The sequence below is a fragment of the Aethalodelphis obliquidens genome, unplaced genomic scaffold (assembly GCF_003676395.1).
Source record: "Aethalodelphis obliquidens isolate GAN/ISIS:26980383/991018 unplaced genomic scaffold, ASM367639v1 scaffold63, whole genome shotgun sequence".
In the NCBI taxonomy this organism is placed as follows: Eukaryota; Metazoa; Chordata; class Mammalia; order Artiodactyla; family Delphinidae; genus Aethalodelphis; species Aethalodelphis obliquidens.
This window is the reverse complement of record NW_020838007.1, coordinates 7,098,976-7,119,939: the sequence shown is the minus strand read 5'-3', so window position 1 is coordinate 7,119,939 and position 20,964 is coordinate 7,098,976. Positions and strand designations below refer to the sequence as shown.

The 20,964-nt window shown below is 37.7% G+C and overlaps 1 protein-coding gene across 2 annotated transcripts in view; it reads left to right on the top strand.

Moving 5' to 3' along the window:
- The window catches only part of ARHGAP28 (Rho GTPase activating protein 28), a 146,061-nt gene that overhangs the window by 105,150 nt on the left and 19,947 nt on the right, over nucleotides 1–20,964 (top strand). For both annotated transcript variants that reach the window (XM_027088586.1, XM_027088585.1), the window contains 6 exons: nucleotides 5,561–5,645; nucleotides 7,673–7,815; nucleotides 10,079–10,244; nucleotides 10,372–10,463; nucleotides 12,756–12,833; nucleotides 17,667–17,829. In XM_027088586.1, the coding sequence (XP_026944387.1) occupies nucleotides 5,561–5,645; nucleotides 7,673–7,815; nucleotides 10,079–10,244; nucleotides 10,372–10,463; nucleotides 12,756–12,833; nucleotides 17,667–17,829 (727 nt within the window). The remainder of the gene's footprint in view (nucleotides 1–5,560; nucleotides 5,646–7,672; nucleotides 7,816–10,078; nucleotides 10,245–10,371; nucleotides 10,464–12,755; nucleotides 12,834–17,666; nucleotides 17,830–20,964) is intronic.

Here is a 20,964-nt window from a genome sequence, read left to right as displayed (position 1 = left end):
TTCTTCTACATGGTGGGATTTCCAGTGATTCAGTGCAGTGGAGGCAAGGGCTTCAGGGGTCCTGGCCATGATGCCTATAAGGCCTGTCAGGGAAAATCTCACTGACTATTTACTGTTATCTCCAAGACTCCAGAGGCTCTTGACAACTTTCACTATTGGCATTTATGTTGTGGAATGGGATAAAGTAGGTAACCTAACTTTATCTTTTCCAAGGGGATAGCCTTGGCTTGACCAACATCTTGTTTTTTCATTCTTTCATCTTTTTTACTTGTTTGATTTGCACCTTTATGATAAGTGAATTCTCTACGTATACAGGGTCTATCCTAATTACTATGACTCTATGTTTTGTTTATTTAAATTTGTTACAAGTTTGCCATCATTGTTTAGAATCAAAATTTTCTTTCCTCTTCTCAGAAATTTTTTTCTTTCAGATGAACTTACATTGAGGCTATCACTACCCATTAAATAAAAATCTTGTTAGTACTCCACTAAGAATTTCATTGAATTTAAAGATTGTTGGAGAGAATTCACATCTTAAAATATTGAATCTTCCCACTGAGAAAAAATTGTGTCTTTCCTTTCATTTGTATCTTCTATCCTTCAGTAAAATTTCATGATTTCCTCTCATATTTTTTCCTACACATTTTTTCATTTGTTAGTTACTAGGAACTTAATGGCTTTCATTGGTATTTTAAATGATAGGGGTTTTTCATGGTATCTTCTTGTCTGTTTTTGTGGATATACAAGGAAAGTATTTTTGTTACTCACAAAAGTCTCTCTTATAGTTTCCTTTCTGAAAATTCTTTTTTATTTCTTAGAATTTTTCATTTGATTTTATAATTTGTGCAGACATCGTCTGAAATACTGAAAGTTTTATTTGCCCAATCTTTAAAATACAGTTAGCCCTCTTTATTTTTAGGTTCTGCATTCTAGGATTCAACCAACTGCAGGTTGAAAATATTCAGAAAAAAAAAAATCCCAGAAAGTTCCAAAAAGCAAAACTTGAATTTGCTGTGCACCAGCACCTATTTACATAGCATTTACATTGTATTAGGTGTTATAAGTAATCTAGAAATGATTTAAAGTATATGGAAGGATATGCATAGGTTATATGCAAACGCCACAACGTTTTGTATAAGGGACTTGAGCATTTGAGGATTTTGGTGTCCTTGGGGGTCCTGGAACCAATCCCCCATAAATACCAAGGGACGATTGTAGTTATTCATCTTATTTACTTTTCTTATCTTATTGAACCAACCTCAAGCACTTATAACATTGAATAATAATTATGGAGATCTTTTGATACATTTTTGATTTTCTCATGAATTCTTCTAAGTTTCACTATTAAGAAGAATATTTGTTCTGGGTTTCTGAGCCTTGTAGTTACTTTTATCAGGAATAGAGATTGAGTTATATCAAATGATTGTATCATCTATTAAAATGAATGTATTGTTTTTCTTCTTTAAAAGGCAATTACTTTAGGAAATTACATTGATAGGTTTTTCTAATGTTGAACTATAATTTCATTGCTTAGTTAAACCCTACTTGTGTTATATTATTCTTTTCTTATGCTACTGAATATGATTTGCTACCATTTTAGCATTTTTAACCACTATTCTAGTAAGTGGGGTTAGCCTATGATATATCATTTCTTTTTGTTATTACCAGAGTTATGCTAATCTTGGTACAAACATGTTGAGAACTTTGAATCTTTTTGAGTATTTTGGAGCTATTTATTAAACTTTGGTGTAAACACATATAATCTGTAAAAACTATTATATACAGTTTTATGCCAAGGTCTGGCATCACTGTAGACCTAATGCTTTGATTAATTTTTCAATGGATATGGTTTAGGGATTATATTCCTTTCAATCCCAACTTGTATGAATTTGGTAATGTGTATTTGTTCTAGCAAAACATCAAGTTCATTTAAAATTTCAATATATGTTGGGGTGTGTGTGTGTGTAAACACATATGTACACAAATATATATATGTACATACACACATTTGTTTAGGTGCATAATTTTAAAATTTTCTGTGAAGGTAGCTGTTACTCCTTTTTTCTTCCTAAAATTTATGTCTGTCAGAATGTAAATACTTGCCTGTGTTGGCAGTATTTTTTTTTAAAGTCACTACCTTTAATTAATTAAGCCTACTTTTTCTATCGTATTAATTTATTTAATCCTTATTAATTTTTTTCATTCATTCTTGGGTCTACTTGGATAATTTTTCCTAGTCTCTTGGATTATAAACATTTTTCTTCTTTTTTTTGAAATATATACTCATTTTAATGTCAGACACAAAAATTTCAGAATATCCCTTTTTAGAAGAATTTGCTCGGAACTTATCCATTACATCAGCAACTTTTTTTTTTTCCTGAATTTTATTTTATTTATTTTTTTATACAGCAGGTTCTTATTAGTCATCAATTTTATACACATCAGTGTATACATGTCAATCCCAATCACCCAGTTCATCACACCACCACCCCCAGCCTCCTGCCGCTTTCCCCCCTTGGTGTCCATTTATTTTTAAACTTTATTATTTGTGTTTAAGGTTAAGAAGTAATCTGAATAATAGTTCGGCTATTCACATGGATTTTTGGAATTTATTACTCTCATTGTCTTTAATATTTAATTTATAATTTCAGATGTCATAGATGGCATCGGAATGCCTTTAAATTCACATTTGGATAGATTTTGTAATTTTTATTTTATTTTTTATTTCAAAATTGGTTACGTATTTGTCAGTGAATGTGGCTTATTTACGTTCATCTCTGGGGAATTTGGCACAGTGGATTCAAGAGGTGGATTTATCAGTTCTGATCTCAGATGCAGAAGAGGAATATGGGGAGCCTTATTGTCTGTAATGACTGAAGCACAGGCAGATTTAGTGTATAGAGTTATAACACATAGATTGAAACCATGAGAAAAAACCAAGCAGCCAGTCAGGAAGGTCAGAAACATCTTTTGAGTCGGTGAGTTTCTCCTGTAAGTAATGAACACGGAAAATATTTGGTATGGTGTTTCTTTAATGTGAAGGAAATATCAGATAGTCGAAGTCTAGTTTTAAGAGAACTCAAGCAGATAGTGCTAACCTTCTAAATGTTGGAATTTAAAATAATAATCCTTCAACCCTTACTCTCCAATCCCAGTGCAGTAGGATTTGGGCAGCAGAGCAAGCGTTGGTAGCTAGGAAGCTTTGCCTCTCCTAAAGCAGCTGAGGCCCCAGTGGGGAACTCTAGTGGTTGGGCATGTAGGGAAATGGTAGGATCCATTATGGACAAGCTAGGGAAGTTTGTTTTAAATGGGAGTGGCATTGATGTTTGAAATACATTAAAATCACTAGTGAAAATATTTTAAAGATTCTAATATTAATATGTTTAATGAGTAAGTGGATGTTTTAAAATTATGAATACCAAGCACTGAGCCTTTTCATTCAACCTGTTTCAAAACTCATGGTCCCTTTATTGGCAGAGAGATCTTCCTTTTCATTTTCACCAAGTCATCCCCCTGCTTTAACACATGAATGTTCTTTTGTTTGTTCTGTTGTGTTTTAACCGTTATGAGTCTAAGTCTGAGAACCTCTACCTGGCTTTCAAAACGTTCTTGACTAACATATTTCTCATAGTTTTCTAATACCTTGTCTCAACTCCTGACAAATCAGGCTCTCCTTGATCCTCTCATGAAGCCAAAATGCTTCAGATTTCCATACCTGAAATTTATGATTCCATGTCTGGCCTGAATGCTTTGCCCTCCTCCCTGCCTTTGTAAGTCCTTTTCATCATTCCTTGAGTTTCAGTGCAAGGTCAGCCGCCTCTTCAGTGAAACCTTTCGGGTGGCACCTCCTTCCTCTCCTTTACTCTCCAGTAAACACTAGTAGTGTAGAAATTAGCTCTTAAGAGTGGATTGTCTTTTAATAATGTTCCATAAATGTTACTCCCTTCTCCTCATTATAAATAGCTAAAGAGCAAGGGTCACGATTTAAATTTCTGCTTCCCCCAGGAAAGTCCCAGAATAATTTATATTACAAAAAGTGGAACCTCATTCAATACTATAGACTGGCTGGAGGCCAGTTAAACCAGACAGCAGATGGCACTTCTCCACTTTACGGATTACGGAATTGACATTTAGTCCATTCAAGGATCCCAAGCCATCAGCTTCAAGCCTTACATGAGTGTTTCTCAATTTTCAGGAGTGTTCTTTTCTATAGATGAGTTATTACAAAGTTTAATAAAACATTTCTTTCTAGAAAAACGTAAGGAAACCACTGAAAAGTGTTCCACATCTTTTTAAGGATTTCAGTGTATAGGTAATCTTTAATCTGTAGTGTTAGTTTTTAGAGCCACCAATTACATAATTGAGCATCTGTGTTTTAATAGTTGGCAATATATTCACATTCTGTTTACACAATAAGATATGTTATCTCCTTTGGAATAAAATAGGAAAGAGAGAACGCAAAGCTCAGCATTCGAGATTCCCTTGTGCAATTTGTAGTACATAATAAAGGATCTTTCATGAAGCAGGTGTTCAGTTCATATTGCTAAATAAATATGAGCGACATCAGGCTCTGGGGGAAAAAGAACAGACTTATGTGTGAAGAGCATAAAAAAGGTTCTTGATGGAATAGCAGATTTTCACCCTCACACATACAACTGATAACTTCCAGGTTAAAATTTATATTGGTAGAAATGGTAGAATTTGTGTGTAAGTTTTTACTAGTACCCATCCAACCTGAGTAAGAGCTCTACAAAGCTCTACAGAGCTCTACAAAGTTAATTACTCAACTTCTGATAACATTGCAGGGGAGTGCAGTGTTTTGGCAGGATTGCAGTGAAGAAAGTAGGAAATTAATTAAGAGAGGACACTGAACTAGAAAACGTACTTAAATTGTTGGTAGTTATTATCACTCTGTATTTCCTAGCAAAGAAGTTAATGTTTGAGTATATTAATAGTAGCTAGCCCTCGTGCAGTACTCACTATGTGCCAGATATTGTTCCATGTGATTTATAGTCATTTAAAATTCATAATAACTTGTTGAAATATGTTCTATTATCATCTTCATTTTACAGATCAGGAGATTAAGCAATAGAGAGTCCTGTAACTTGCTTGAAGTCACACGAAGTGGAAGAACCAGGATTAGAATCCAAGCAATCTGGCTCCAGCATCCCTGTTACTAACCATCTAGCTATGTCATGACTTAGAGTTTACGACCAAAATGTGTGACCAGCTGCATCAAGAATAACAAATATAATAATCATCAAACTATGTGACATCAAGCATTGTAATTTTTACGTTAGGAACTGTATGACAACAAACATTTAAGAAGATGTGGTTATTTTGACCTTGACTTAGTTCTCTTTTGAGAAAACTGTGTGAGCTGTACAGGTCTGAACTGAGTGAGAAAACAAAGGAAATCAGATGCAAGCCCTTCATGGAATCAAGAATTGCTTTTTGTGAAAAGAATTCAAATATACAGCAGAACATAAATCAGGTTGAAACGTAGGGTAGACTGTATTTATGATAAGCTGTTTTGTGTTCGTCTTCCCTTGTTTCACAGTCTATCCTGGAGACTATTCCAGATGTGCCAGCTCATTCCAATGGCTCAGCAGACCCTGGACAGTCGGTGCAGAACGCAGTGAGTGGTGAGTGACACAAACTCCTACTGAACTCAAGCTGTGTCTTTTTGCTTTTGTGCTGGCACTCAATTCAGTGAGAAGTGAATTTCTGAAAGCAAAATGTAAGTGTGTTTTCTCCCCTTTTTGATTCTGTCACCTGGGCCTCTCCTCCCATCACCTCCAAACAGCCCATCTGTTATACCAGACGAAACTAATTGAACCACCTTGGAAGCAGAATCTTTTCCACCTTTCCTCCCACGGCATCATTTAGAAACTACTCACTTAGGCAGTGTCTTTGATTTGGGGCCTCTCTCACAGGTAATCTGGATCTGCTTAACAGTATCAAGCAGACCAGGAAGCAGACCACTTCCAAGAACCTCTAACTATGCTCAAGTAAATGCAGCAGCAGAGCAGCTTGTGATATACAGAGTAACAGGGTTAGCTTTTAAATGGGCCTCTTCCACTTGAGCATTGGATACTCTGCATGGACTCAGTATGGAATCTCAAATCCTCCTTGTTAGAAATAGGCCCCTTTAGGCCACACTTTAGTGATTCCTCAAAATTTTCCCTAAATAATGCACCGTCTTCTCAGATACAGCAGAACCCCATACTTGCAGCATTAGCTTCAAAACTCAAATAAGTTGGGGTGATGAAAATGTTCTAAAATTGATCGATGGTTGTACAACTCTGCAAATATCCTAAAAACCGTTGACTATACACTTCAAATAAGTGAATTCTAGGCATGTGGATTACATTTTAATAAAGCTGTTTCCAAAAAAAAAGAAAAATGGAAGAGAATGGATTTGCTGTAAATTATTCCACATCATTCTATTTGCTGCCATATTGTTATTCGGTTCAACTCATACCACTAAAAGATAAAAGTCTACCTGGAGTAGTCTGGTGATTTGGAGTATCGGCCTGTATAATCAACACTGTCCAAAGAATCTATCCATAGGTCCTTAAGAAATTAGCATTTTATTTAACAATCTTACTCTGATTTGCGTGCACGCCTCTGTATGATGAGTGAAAATCTTAACTGTGCCCTCATTATTTTCTAAGTTTTTACTGTATCCATTTATTGTGTTTTAATTCAGTATAACTGTTTAGAATTTTAAATTTGTTGATTTACAAATTTCTCTGTTAAACTTTTAATTGAGATTAACTAGGTCTTCTGTCATTTCTATCTTTTGTTCCTTTTGTTCTGTTTGGTTTTCATTTAGTCACTGTCTATAGAAGAGGGTAAAAGAGATGAGCTCTTTTTTTTGTAATCAAATAATTCTTTTCATGACATATGAACAGTTTTGCCAGGCAATGAAACAAGATGGCAAGCCAAACTGTTAGTCAAAAATCAGATTTAGATTTACTCAAATGATTTCACTTGTTTTTGGTAAGGAATCTCTTGTCTTAATTTCAGACTTGAGAGAAACATGGATACGGGACAGTACTTGTCACCCATTTAGCTTTGTCATGTGCATCATACGAGGTCAGGTAACGATACAAAATCACAAGAATTAGAATTAATTCACCTGAACAAATCTAGTAGTGAAGGGCAAACTGAATTTGAACAAATCTTAAGAGGCACAGTTCCCCAGTTTGGGAAAAACCCAAGAGGAATGAAAGTAGGCAGGAATTTCCTGTGGGGCCTCCACCCTTTCTCCCTCTGCTTTAAGCTTTTGCTTCCCCAATAGCAGCAACGTTGGGTCTGGATGGACTTAATTTTAATATCATGAGAATATATAGAAATATTTCATTCTTGTCTTTCTAATTAATCTTCAATGCTTTTCATGAGACATAAACATCTAAAATTAAAAACATCAGATTAAATAGAAAGTTTGCTTGGATAATGATTATAGAAGTTTGTTCATGTGGAAATCTGATGACACTACATTAATTGCTTAACTGGAATCATTCTGGGTGAGTCTAATGCTTTTCCTGGATGTAAACATTCTAATGTGCTTATGGATTAACTTGTAAACATTTTGTGCTTATTTTACAGTAAATGGTATTGATTGATTAAATGGCATATTAAATATTCCACATCCTCTGTTCTTTAGATGATGAATATCTGGAAAAGGACATTCCACTACAAGCTGAAGAGCTGTCCTTTGAAGTATCTTATTCAGAAATGGTTACAGAGGCGCCAAAAAGAAATAAATTGAAGAAGTCAGATTTTAAGAAAGAAGACTATGTTTTACCTGTAAGTAAAAACCTTTCATGATTATTCCACTAGCTTCCCGTGACTTCTCTGTGGGACAAACTAGGATTTTTAAAAAAATTTCTTTGTGTGTGCACAAGGGCATGGGGAGAGGCCAGGCATCAGTGTTGCATCACACCAGGGACATTATTTGTTGTGCAGTACACAGCCTGCCTGGCTGTACCTGGCAGCCCTGGGTTGAGGAAGAGTTGCTAGGGTATATGCTTGAGTACTGCTTTATAGATGAAATAGGTTTTCCACTTGGCTTGTGTGCTTTCATGCACTTTCTATCCTTACTTTACTTATAGGTTGATGCCAGTTCTAACTGTAACTGTATACCTACTTGTGCATTAGAAGCCACATGTCAGAAAGTCACAGTCATTAACAATGAGAAGTGAGAGCTTATAGGGCAGACACTAAAAACTCATCAAAAATAAATTCAAGAATTTGTAATATTATTATGGGATGGGAAAGTAGAGCTACATACTTCATTAGCCTGAAAGCCTCATTATATATATCCAGGATAATTATATTCTGAAAGCCCAATACAGGAAATATGCTACACTGATCTATTTGCTACTCAGTCAATGCATTTGTGAAGAGTTCAAGATGTGGAGTCCTGAATATTCTGTGCTGATCAGGGCTGGAGGCATGATGAGCAGGGCTCAGGCAGTTTCAGGGCTAGAGGGATGAGTCATCTAGAATCAGGCAGAGGCTTTGCCCCAGGTGGCCTGGACCATTCCTGTGAAGGAGGGGAAGAGGACAGGGCAAGAACTGTAAGACCCACCAGGCGCCTTCTATAGGCCAGACACTGCAGTAGGTATTCTAGTTCTCATCATCTTAGTGATTGCTCCCATTTTACAGTTGAGGAAACTGAGGCCCAAACAAGCTAAGTAACATATCCAAATCTTCACAGCTAATAGGAGGCAGAAACAGAATTTAAACCTACACGTGTCCATCTTCAGAACCCCTCCTGGACCCTATGCAGCCTCTATGTCAGAGGGCACAGTGGCATTCTGGGACAAAAGAGGGAACCCAGCTCTGGGACTCTGGTTGCAGGGGGAGTCCCTCTGAATCTTTGGAGAGAATTGTCCAAGAGAGGATGCTGACCCCCAGTCTCCTCATCATGTCTGTCTCCTCCTGAGTTTGGGCTCACCTGGGGTGCAGGGCAGCCTCCCATGAAGAGCTCTGCATAGGGTATAGCACGTAGTGTCAATAATTGCTCAGTAATGATGGCAGTTCTTGTTGTGTTTCTGTTCTTGTTATGTATTATTGTCATGTGGGGCCTTGGTCTCAGAAAGAAGGTAAAATAACCAAGTGTTTAATAGCACAAGGTATACCTCAGACCACACCCTATGTTTTGTTGTTTAGCTTTTAAATACTTGGAATTTCAAAGAACAGTTGTTGAATGAATGAATAAATGAATGAATGAATGAATGAATTGGAAGATGCTTTAAAAATCCCAAGGAAGCTCTAGTTTAGGGAACTCCTATGGAGAATGTATACTTACAACTTTGTAATTTAAATAACTATTGTATATTTCTACTTTAGCCATTTTCTTTCAATACCAGGTTTTCTGAGAGCAAAGTATTTGTTATAGATTTTATATATATACTTAAATATAAAATTTATATTTTACTTATTATGTAATTATATATTAACTTATATAATACTTATATTTTATTATTACTTATATGTAATATTTCTGTTATTTATTACAAGAACAATCTCTTGTTTTTTAAAGGTCTTACTTCTTACAGTCTTCACAATATTTCTGGACTGTTGAAGGGTTTTTTATTGTTCTTTTAGTGTATTTTGTTTCCTAGTGTGGAAATGGAGAATATAACAATATAATTGGCTTCAAAATGATAGTAGAATTATTTGGCACTTTCTGTGCATTTTTCTTTTTTAAGAATATTCTGAATTACCTAAATTTGATTTTTAAGGTAGAATAACTATTGTCTCAGCAAGCAGGCGCAATCAGTTTCAGTTGAGAAATTACCTACATTCTTTACATCACAGTTGTGATGATGACGTTATGGTATACTTCAGATCACTGTTTTGTTTCAATTTAGTGTAGTAGTGATCTGCAGATGTTCTAAAAATCATATTCATAATCTTTCTGTGATGCAGCATGCTCCTCAGAGATTTTTTTATGAATAGCATGTCTTGCTGTACAGATTTAGAATGTCCAGGTGGCATTTGAATGAAGGTATAATAATTTTCCTTTGCCATAAAAAATAAATATCCTCAATATGTATTTTAGAAATTTATTGTTCAGAAAACCAGATTTGGCCTAACTGAAGCAGGAGATCTGTCTGCTGATGACATGAAGAAAATCCGCCATCTCTCTCTGATTGAATTGACGGCCTTTTTTGATGCCTTTCGTATTCAACTAAAAAGAAACAAAACGGAGAAAGTAAAAGGACGAGGTATTAAGACTTATTCTGAAAACAAAACAAAACAAAAAGACTTTTTCTGGCTTTAACACTTTGATACATGGGAATAAGACGGTGCTTTTCTGATTCTTTTTTCTTTCTCGCCTATTTTACAATGAAGACAGTGGGATTTTTGGAGTTCCTCTTACAGTCCTGCTGGAAAATGACCGAAGGAAAGATGCTGGAGTGAAAGTTCCCCTTGTGTTACAAAAAGTGAGTTCAATATAAATAAAGGGGGAGTTAATAGAGCCCTGTGCTTGCAATGTGCTATTTGTAAACCCACTAATGAATTTTCCTCTAGATTTAAAGACACTAAAGCCCTATTAGGACTTGGGCCTTGGTGATTTCCAGGTTTCCTCCATACATCCACATGACATCCACAAACACTTGGGCATGTCTGCCTTGCTGAGAACTTCTGTAGCCTGTTTCATTGTCTGATCATAAAGCATCAGGTGATGAGTGCAGATGCTCTGTCACATGGCTTCCTTCAGTTATATTTCTTTGAATATTTAAAAAATGTTATTTGTGTGTATGTTTGTGTTTGTGTGTGTATTTGATTATTCTGTCCTGTATAAGAGATGACTAGCAGTCCATTTACTAATCATACAAGTATTTGCTGAGGTATATCACAGGTTGGGTGTTTTTAAATGTGTATGTATAATTGTTTAGAATTTTCCAGACAAAGCTAAATAAAGTCTAAAAATCAGCTTATTCTGGTGGTGTTTGAGGCATGACTGAGAAGGTATGATCCATTTAGACAAAGAAGAATTTTGGTTTGGGAGGTTTTGAAACTGATATTACCTGAACTATCATATGTGGTTGTCTCTGTGACCATCACTGGTTAATGGCTCATTTGCTTTTGTGTCACGTTTTTTTATAGCCAACAATTTACACTGGTTTAATTATGCATTTATTCAACAGTGACATCCGGTGGCACAAGTAAAATTCCAAGCCCTAAACACAAATCTTGTTGAATTTTCAATTCAGTTTTTAAATGATATGTGAAAATACTGAGTGAGGAAACATACTTACTTTATGCACAATAACAATTCTATGTCTCTTTACTATCTTCCTTAATTTTGCTACCAATACCTCAAATTGAGCTGCTCCTCAAATCAGGTGATTGATTGGCTGCCAGTAGGAGCAGGGAGGATGGCAACCAGGGGGCCAGAGGATGCGGGCGACACCCAGTGTGTGCGTCTGTAGGGCACCTCCCCTGCACCCGGCCGTCTGTACTTTTCATGTCTGGACAGCACCGAGCAGCCCCAGGAGGTTGGTGTTATCATCTCCCTTCTACCGGTGAGGCAACGGAGGCATCGTAGGGTGAGGTAACTTGCCCAAGAACACACAAGAGGTAGATGCAAAAAGGAACACAGTATGTATATCCAAGGCCAAGTCCATGGTGACTCTAAGATTTCCTTTCGTTCCTTGAATTAGAACCAGAATAATGCCCTTTGTCCTCTAGTGAAAGGACAGAGTCTGAAGAAAATGCATAAAAATCTAAGACTGAGAAGATTCAACATAAGAATTTATATTGTTAAGTAGGTGCAAAATCCTAGCACATGGAAGGTGCACAGTAAATGCTAGTTAAAACTAAATCTGGGTTTAGCTCGTATTAGCATCTCAGTAGGTGCTAGCTCTAGTTACTGCTCCTCATTTAAGACAGCTTGAGGCATTGCTCTTCTACTCCTGTGGGAGAGTCTTTTCTTATGAACGTGTTTCTTCTTCCTAAATATCTACTTCTCTTCGTACCTACAGGAGCTACCTTAGCTCCAGGCACCATCATTTCATGAAGGGAAAATGGCAGAGACTCTGGATCCTGCTCTTGCTGTGTGAACGTGGGCAGATCCTTTCTCCTTTCCATGCCTCAGTCTCCTCAGCAGTAGAATGGGGATTCCACTAGTACCCGCCTCATAGGATTATTGTGAGGGTTAAGTAAGTTAATGTACGTAAAGTGCTGAGAATATTATCTGACACACAGTAAGTGCACAATCAGTGTTAGTGTTTATTATTATTTAATAATAAACCATCATCATTACCATGAGAGCTCATGAGACCTATAAGCCTTTACAGTATGTAATCCCTTGGTCAGATTTCGAAAATCCCTATAGTTTCTTAGCCAGAATAGTGCAACTAATGATAGTAAATTTAGGATCTTTTCTTATTGGTCAATCTGCAGAAAGAGATACAGTAATCAGATCTTAAAATAGTTAAGTGGCAGTGTAGTTTCTTGGTTAAGAGCACAAGCTTGAGAGAGTTGGTGCCATTACTTTTGAGGTTGACCCTGGGGAAAGTGGAAAACAGCTCTAAGTCTCCATTTCCTCATTTGCAAATTGGAGGCTAATGTTGGCCTCCTGGGAGAGTGTGAACATTTAACTAGGCATTCAAGAACCAGGCATGTATATATGCTTGGTAATGTATCGATTGTTTTCATCATCATTATTATTTCAAATGTTTGTAATCATATGGAGGTATTTATTTTTGTAATGTATCATTGCTTTCCAGTTCTTTCAGAAAGTTGAAGAATCGGGTCTGGAATCTGAAGGGATTTTTCGACTTTCAGGATGTACTGCCAAAGTCAAGGTACCAAACATTTTCTCTCTTCCTCGTTAGAGATCTCAGCTGGCTAGACCCAAGTTCACACAGGCATCAGGTGTGTCTAGTTGTTTGTTGTTTTTTTGATACTACCACTTGGCCCTATAGAGCTTTCCTCAATACCTGTGTTCCATGATCCTGAGTTGTGTATTCCTTCAGACTAAAACAACAACAATAAAAAGCCAACAACAGTGAAAGAACACATCAATTCACTATCAAAAACTGCTGCTTGTCTTTAATTTGGTAAAGTTGAAATGTCCCATCATTGTTTTTTGTGTTAAACACTTTAGCTTTTTTGTGTTCCTCTCAGTCATGGAATTCATTAAGCCAGTATTAGATGATCCCTGATTTCCATTGTCAATTGCTTCAAACTTAGAAACATTCTTTGGCTTTCCTTTTAATGGAAGTCCTTATAAGAATTTGTAGGAATGGCTGTAACCACTAGAACACTCACTCAGCAGTTCTAAAACCCAATTCCATTTAAGGTAATGTTAGTTTCTACATATAAAACCACCCATGCAATGTGAATTCCTTTACATTCCTACTTCTGTATGGTGGGAAACTCTTCAAGTACAGCAAAAAAAAAAAAAAGAATTGTTAGAAAAGAAAAGCTTTTCTCATAAATTTCCAGTAAGATATCCCACTTTGTGTGCCGGTGCGCATCCACAATGAAGCGTCCCTCCCTGCCTTGTACATTCCCCTGGTGGGTGGGCGTGGAAACATGAGCAGTTCTCAATAATGAATCCTTGAGAAAAAAAATCTCAGGGAGAGGGAAAAGTGAACTTGGTTCTGTTTGAACTAGTAAAAGGAATTGTGTAGGGGCAGGAAAGCATCTCTTTACTAATTCATTTGGGCACATGTTTTGGGAAATTCTAGTCGTATCAGAAGTCTCAGAGTTTTTATATAGACGTATGACGAGATATTTTTCAAAGGGGAAACTGAGAGTAAATAGGCTGTGTCTATTGGAAGCTCCAGAAAGCAGGTGCTGGGACAGAGTTAGGAGTAGAAGACGGTTATCGGGGGACCGTGCTTCTCAAGGATCAAGGGGGAGGAGGTGGGCTTGGGTGGGCTGAGCGTCAGACCGGGTGCAGTTGGGACTCTCTCCCTGTGCCCTGTCAGCCCCACGCTGCACTGTCACTGCTGGGGCTGCCTGCAGGGAAGGGCCTGAGGCCAGTCAGAAGGTGCCAGCACCTGGGGAGTCAGCTACCTGCATTTTTGCCGATGAACAGCCAGTTCTTTTTTGAAGGGAGACCTGAGCAGTGCTCTGCACTTTGCCAGTGACAGAGGGATCAGCACATTTGGGGGGGCTGTGACTTCCCTGGGAGTAGAAATTACTAAATACTGGCACAAGTTCGTTTGGAAGGCAGGAAAATTCCTAGTGGATCCTTAAGGTTTGTCCTCTCTGAATGGGATCTACTTTTTGTTTCAGGTTCTCACAGGTATGGTTTTTATATATACTTCTAAATAAATGTATCCTAAATCTGAGGACAAAAGCTGTTACTAGTTTTGGTTAAGTCTTTGTGGTTATATCTGTAGAGTCAGAGAACCAAAATGAAGTCAGGAAAATGAATTTCCTAAACAGAATTAGACTCCATCCCTCTAAACCTCCCTCTATAATAGGAAAGTTGTATTCGCACATATTCTTACTGACTCTGTGTGTGTGTGTGTGTGTGTGTGTGTGTGTGTGTGTAGGGGGAACATAATGGATATGACTTAAAATTCTATTTTTGAAAATAATCAAAAGGAGACAACATTACACAACATTTCTTGTGTGTATGAATTTTAACATCATAGCACAAGTTGCTTTTCTTTAGCTAACCTTTGACTGAAAAATACTTATCAAAGGCCAATAATTCATTTAACGTGTTCTAATAGGCACATGCATTCCTGAACCACATTTAGGTAAAAGTCCCTTTTGGCCCTTAATAGGTTTTATGTAGTTTTAGCCTATTTATTCCATCTCTTATTAGTCCGAAAAATGTAATCCAGATGTTTTCGTGGTTTGAGCTCCAAGAAAGCCAATGTGAAAGAACTCCGGGCCAGTGAACAGAAACGGGGGTATTGCAGTTAGAAAGGCATTGTAACGTGATATAGTAAAGGGGCCTTTATTTCTCTTCTTTGTTCAAACTTTAAACTTTAAAAAAATTTTTCGTCTATGAATGTGCTTGGGGAAAGAAAGTTAAAAAAAAAAAAACATTGTAATTATCCTAAAATTGTGCCAAGTGGATGACGCTAACACTAAGGTATCATTATGAAGAAGCCAGCCTGGGTTGTGCTTTCAAGTCCCGGTTAGACTCACAGGGGAGTAGCCCTGGGGGACGCTGCTGGTTTTAGCCGCACGGGGCACATAACTGCCCAGCCCATTCCTGGATGTGAGGCCTCAGATCATTTGGAACCAATTTAATGCTTTGGTGTTTGCAGTGATTTTCTTTTCCAAAAATGACAGAAATTTGAGCCAAACACCGGGGAATATATTTCATGGAAGAAGGCAGACTGGTTTGACATGCACGGTTTTCTTTTTTGACTCGTGTCAGTTATTCGGAGGCTGCTCTAAATGTTTTATAGTGATGTTACCTGGTCTGCTGGTTTCCCTTCCTGAACTGGTTTTTGAAGCTGAAAGCAGGTTATTTGCATTTTTATAAAGTTACCTCAAAATTGGAAGCAGGTTATATATTTGCTCAGAGGAGATTGAAGGACATGGCTCCTGACCCTTGCCTGGTGTTCTCATTAACAGTGGACAGAAAGCATGACTTTTTTTTAACATGTACACGTCTCTGGCAAGGAAGACTCAGCCCCTGGTTCATAGGGCTTCATGTTTAGGACCACTGTGGACATGTCAGCTCTGCTTCTACTTCCACTGTGCTCTGGTCCAAACTTCTCCGTTTGTCTCACGCTGGCCGTCTAGACAAGACGAGGTGCTGTTATTACCAGAATATCCACACCACATACACATGGGTTTCCTGTAGTAATAATACTAGAGGTTGTAGCAGACCCAGACGAGGGGAGGGTAAGTGCAACCAGCATTTCCTGAGCGCTCTCTGCATGCAGGCCCTGCCCCCTGAGCTCTACATTGTAGTATCCAATTTAATCTCTGTGAGGTTGTTCTAATACCCATCTTTTAAAAAAAATATGATTGCTCTTGACTTTATTTTATTTATTTATTTTTTAAAATTTTGGCTGCACCACACGACATGTGGGATCTTAGGTCCCCGACCAGGGATCGAACCCACGCCCCCTGCATTGGAAGCTTGGAGTCTTAACCACTGGATCGCTGGGGAAATCCCTAATATCCCTCTTATGGAGCGAGAAACCTCACAGGCGTACAACTAGGCAGTTGTGGAATTAGGATAAACACCTAAAGAATGTGGTTATAGAGCCTGCCCTTGACCCTGGTGCCACGTTGCCTCTTAGGTGGCAGGGAAGTAGTGAGAGGTTAGAATCACCTTAGTGTTTCAGGTAGCTTCCTGTGGCACAGGTCTGTGGGCAGTGGATTTGAATTATTCTGCTCTTGCCAATACTTCCTGCCCACTTGCAAAACAGTTTCCCCTTTGCCTTATGGCAGTGGTACCAGGCAGTGGACGGAAAACATTTACTCCTCCCCCTCTATTTCCTGTTACCAACACCTCCATCTGCCCATTACTCCAGCTAGAGATCTGAGAGTCATCCTGGACTGTTATTTCTCCCTCTGAGTCTCATGTTCAATCCATTACTGATTCTTGAGAATTTTCCCTCCTAGGCGTTTCTTAAATGCCACCTCTTCTTTCTATCCTACAACTGCTTATCCAGGTTAAGTCCTCGATGATCCATCACCAGAAATGGTGCCCTAGCCCGATAACTGCTTTCTGCATCTCTGGCCTGCTTCCCAGCCAGTGCCGATCTCTGAGCTCCCCCAAATCACTTTTCCGCCTACCTGTCAGGAAAGATAAATCTCACCTTGTCGTTCTCTAGCTTCTCTTACATGTTCAAGGCTGGAAGACTTAGGCATCTCATGAGAATAAAGCAAAGGCCTTAAGGATTTTCAGAGTTTTCCCTTTTTTTTTAAGAATCCTTTTTGAAGCAGTTATTGTCAGTTGGGAAACTGACTATAACTGCCTGGTATTACTGGTAAACTCTAATTCAAGGGAGCAGTAGAATGGGGGGCACTGGTCATCAAATGAATTAATTATGTAAAATGTATAACTCAAGTAAAACTTAAGGATGATTAGTGATTGTTTTAAAAAGTATTTACACAGTGTTCCCAACCTTACGAAAGATTGGGCAAACATGCAGACATGTGGAAGACATGTGTATGTCTTGGCATAAAACTTTGCTGTAACTGCTCCAGGAAGATATCATTGGTGTGCATGTTGCAGTGAGGTCAAAGTTCCTTTGCTGGGATATTTCTCATTCTGTATGTGAACTAGCCAAGAGGCATACATTCTTGATCTAATTTAGAAACAGAAGACGGGGTGGCAGAAGTAAGGCATCATTGAAGAAAAGGGGGAAGTGGAGGCTTTGTCAAAATGTAGCAGTGCATTTATGATGTGGGCATAGGCAGTGTTCTGCCAAAACCATATAAATGAAACTATGATCTGAGTAAAGAACTTCTGTATTTGTATAGATGGCAAATTATTTTAAGATTAACATTATTCTAAAAGGATTTTAGAAAACTTTAAAAAGATATATTCAGAAATAGCCATTTCAGTTCTTTAATCATGTTGAAAAAAGATAAGCTTAGTAGATATTAGCTTTTCAATCTAATTACAAAAATAGTTTATGTAATGAGAGTTTTTAAAGGGGGAGGATCAGGTGGTAAAACTCACTATTTTCCTTGATTTTCAGCAATACCGTGAAGAACTGGATGCCAAGTTTAATGCTGATAAGTTTAAATGGGAGAAAATGTGCCACAGAGAAGCTGCAGTAATGTTGAAAGCATTTTTCAGAGAACTACCCACCTCTCTCTTCCCTGTGGAATATATACCTGCTTTCATCACTCTAATGGAAAGTAGGTGGAAGAAGTTAAGTGTGAATGGACTAAGTTACAAGGTCAATAAAGTGGCACAGAGCAGAAGAAATATGCATAATCAGATGTGATCATAAGTGTATAGATTTGCTATTTCCTGGTACTGCTTGATGAGCTATTGAGTTTGATGGTAAACTGTCATCTCTTCACATGTTTATATTTCTGAGTCTGGTTGATATGATTTAGAGGGTTTTATAATCATTAAAAGGCAGCGAGGGTTACAGAAAGACCTGGCTCTTGAGATTTGAATTCTTGCTCAACCATCTGTTAACTATGCAGTCAACCTTTCTAAGCTTCACTGCTGCACCTGTAAATTACAGATAATAATTACTTGTCAGGGTTGTTGTGGGTATTGAATGAAGACATCTAGGATAGTGCCTGGTGTATAATAGTCCTTCAAAAAATATAAGATCTCTCCCTTCTTTAAATCCGAGGTCCTGGGTCTGATGATGTAGCATGCAGTAAGAAGGTGTTTTGTCTCTGAAAATTACAGTATCACATAGTGTTTCTGAAACTTAAAAAGTCACATAGATGAGGCCTTAACTGAGGTACTTGGATAAAAAGTATAGAAACTGGACAGTGTGTGTTGTATTTGGCAGTCAGAAAGTAATTTCATCCTAAAGGTTGAATATTGAAGAAGGTGTGATGAGAGAAATTTAGAAAAGTAGGATGAGGCTACATAGTGTGGGCTTTGACTACCAACCTGAAGAATTCAGGAGTCACAAGTCTAAATATGTATAAGCATGCCAAGTAAGTGATTCTATATGGACAGAAAGGGACTGTGGCCAGATTGAGAGGACATATCCCATATAGAGAGGTTGGCCACTGCTCAGCTCTGGATGATGGTTACCATGCAGGAGTGAAAGCCAAAATCCAGGCTTTAATGACGAAACTCTTCATTTGAAAATGTCAGCCACAAATTCAAATTTTAAAACACTACATGAGCGTAGCAAGTATTACCTGTATCTGCCAGTTTACAACCTTCTGCAGGTTGACCAGAAGTATAAAATCCTTAAAATCACAATCAGAGAAAATAATAGTCACATCCTAAGTTGTATGACAAAATTTGTCCTAAAAATTAGTTGGTTCTAAATCTTTAAAATTTTTAACTAAACCAGATTCATAAAATAATCCACTGTGTCTTCAGAGAAAAGAATATAACACAAGGCAGTCCTTTTCTAAGCTTTAATTGACATGCTGTGACCAGTATCTCTTTTCTTTGTATGATGTAGTATTTTTGTTTTATGAAAGAAAGAACTAGTTCTCTTCATTCTTTATTTTATTTAATTAATTAATTTATTTATTTATTTAAAGAAGATGTTGGGGGTAGGAGTTTATTTATTTATTTTTGCTGTGTTGGGTCTTCGTTTCTGTGCAAGGGCTTTCTCTAGTTGTGGCAAGCAGGGGCCACTCTTCATCGCAGTGTGCGGGCCTCTCACTATCACGGCCTCTCTTGTTGTGGAGCACAAGCTCCAGACGTGCAGGCTCAGTAGTTGTGGCTCATGGGCCCAGTTGCTCTGTGGCATGTGGGATCTTCCCAGACCAGGACTCGAATCTTCATTCTTTTTTATTTCAGATATTGTATATTTTCAGTTCTAGAATCTCCAGTTGCTACTTTAAAACTATTTTCTATTTATCTGCTGACATTCCCTATCTTTTCATTCATTGTAAGCATATTTACCTTCATATCATTGAGCATAGTTATGATAGCTGCTTCATAACTAGTTCCAACATCTGGGTCATCTGAGGGTTGGTCTCTGTTGACTATCTCTTCCCTTGAAAATGGGTCACTGTTTATGTCAAGTAAGTTTAAACTGTATCCAGAACCTTGTGAATATTTTTTTGGAAACTCTGTGTTCTGTAATATTTCTCCAAGGAGTGGGGTTTTTTTGGTTAGTTTTGTGTTTTGTTTGTATTTAAGCAGACAATTTGCTATTTAATACTTACCTGTGCTACTCCACATATGTATGGTTTATGGGGTGAGCCATCATTTGGGTGGATTTTACACCAGAATTAGGGCCTTCTATATCTTGACCTTCCCTTTCTGGGATTCCCCATAACTTCCCAGTGTCTGTGGTCCTCCTGAACCCTGCCCTCTCTTTGTTCAGGCCAGAAAGATTGGGATTTTCTTTTGGAATTTCAGCCACCTCATGCCATTACTGTCTATGGCCTGACCTCAAACTAAAAGCCAGGAAATTGGACAGTCTCCCTGTGCCATTCCCTAATGCCAAGTGTCCAATGCCCTCCTAAATCTGCCTGCTTTTGTTCATTCTCCACTGCCTCAGGTAGTTGTTTTTTGTACATTGTCCAGAGTGTACAGTTGTCTTAAGGAGGGTTGATTGGGTAGGAGCTTACTCAGCCATACCAGAAACAGAACTCCCTCCCTCTGTTTCTAAGTCAGAGAAACACAGGATCTTCTGTAAAGTTTGCTGTCCTGGAAAACAGCCTGCAGAAGTCTTAACTTCACTTTGATCTGCAGTTTATATACTGAACAATTCATCAAAACAAATGGTGCCACAGAGGATTTTTTTGTTTTAGTTTTTCTTTTTTTGGTCTTATGGAATTATACAAGGAAGAGTCAATCACCATGTAAAACCTGTTTGGAGAATCATATTTAAGAAGGAAATCATATTAATTAAATCATATTAAGTTTTTCTTAATATCATTATTCAGATGTTGAAGCCAGTACACTTCAATGAAGGGAGAGAATCTGGAAAATATCCTGAAAAGTTTCACAGGACGATCCGCATTTATTTGTATGACTTTGAAAGTGAAAAATAGTATATTGTCGTGATTGATTTGATAACTAGCCAACCCCACAGGAAGCCCAGCGTTCTGGGCTGCTGCCATCGGGAAGAATGGCCTTTTTGCCACCTGGAGTAAGCTCTCGTTGTAATGAGATTTTCTGAAGGGAAGAACTGTGGACATCTGTGTGTTTAAGCTGCCCCTGTATTTACTCTAAAACGGAGGTCAGAGAATGTAGTCTTTTCCACTAGTGTAATTACTGTCTCTTTTCTCTTTTCAAACTTGGTCCAAAAATTGCCCATAAAATTAAAAGACTAATAGTTCATCAATCAAACCTTAGATACTTTCATGAAAAGTTGAATAACTTTCTGA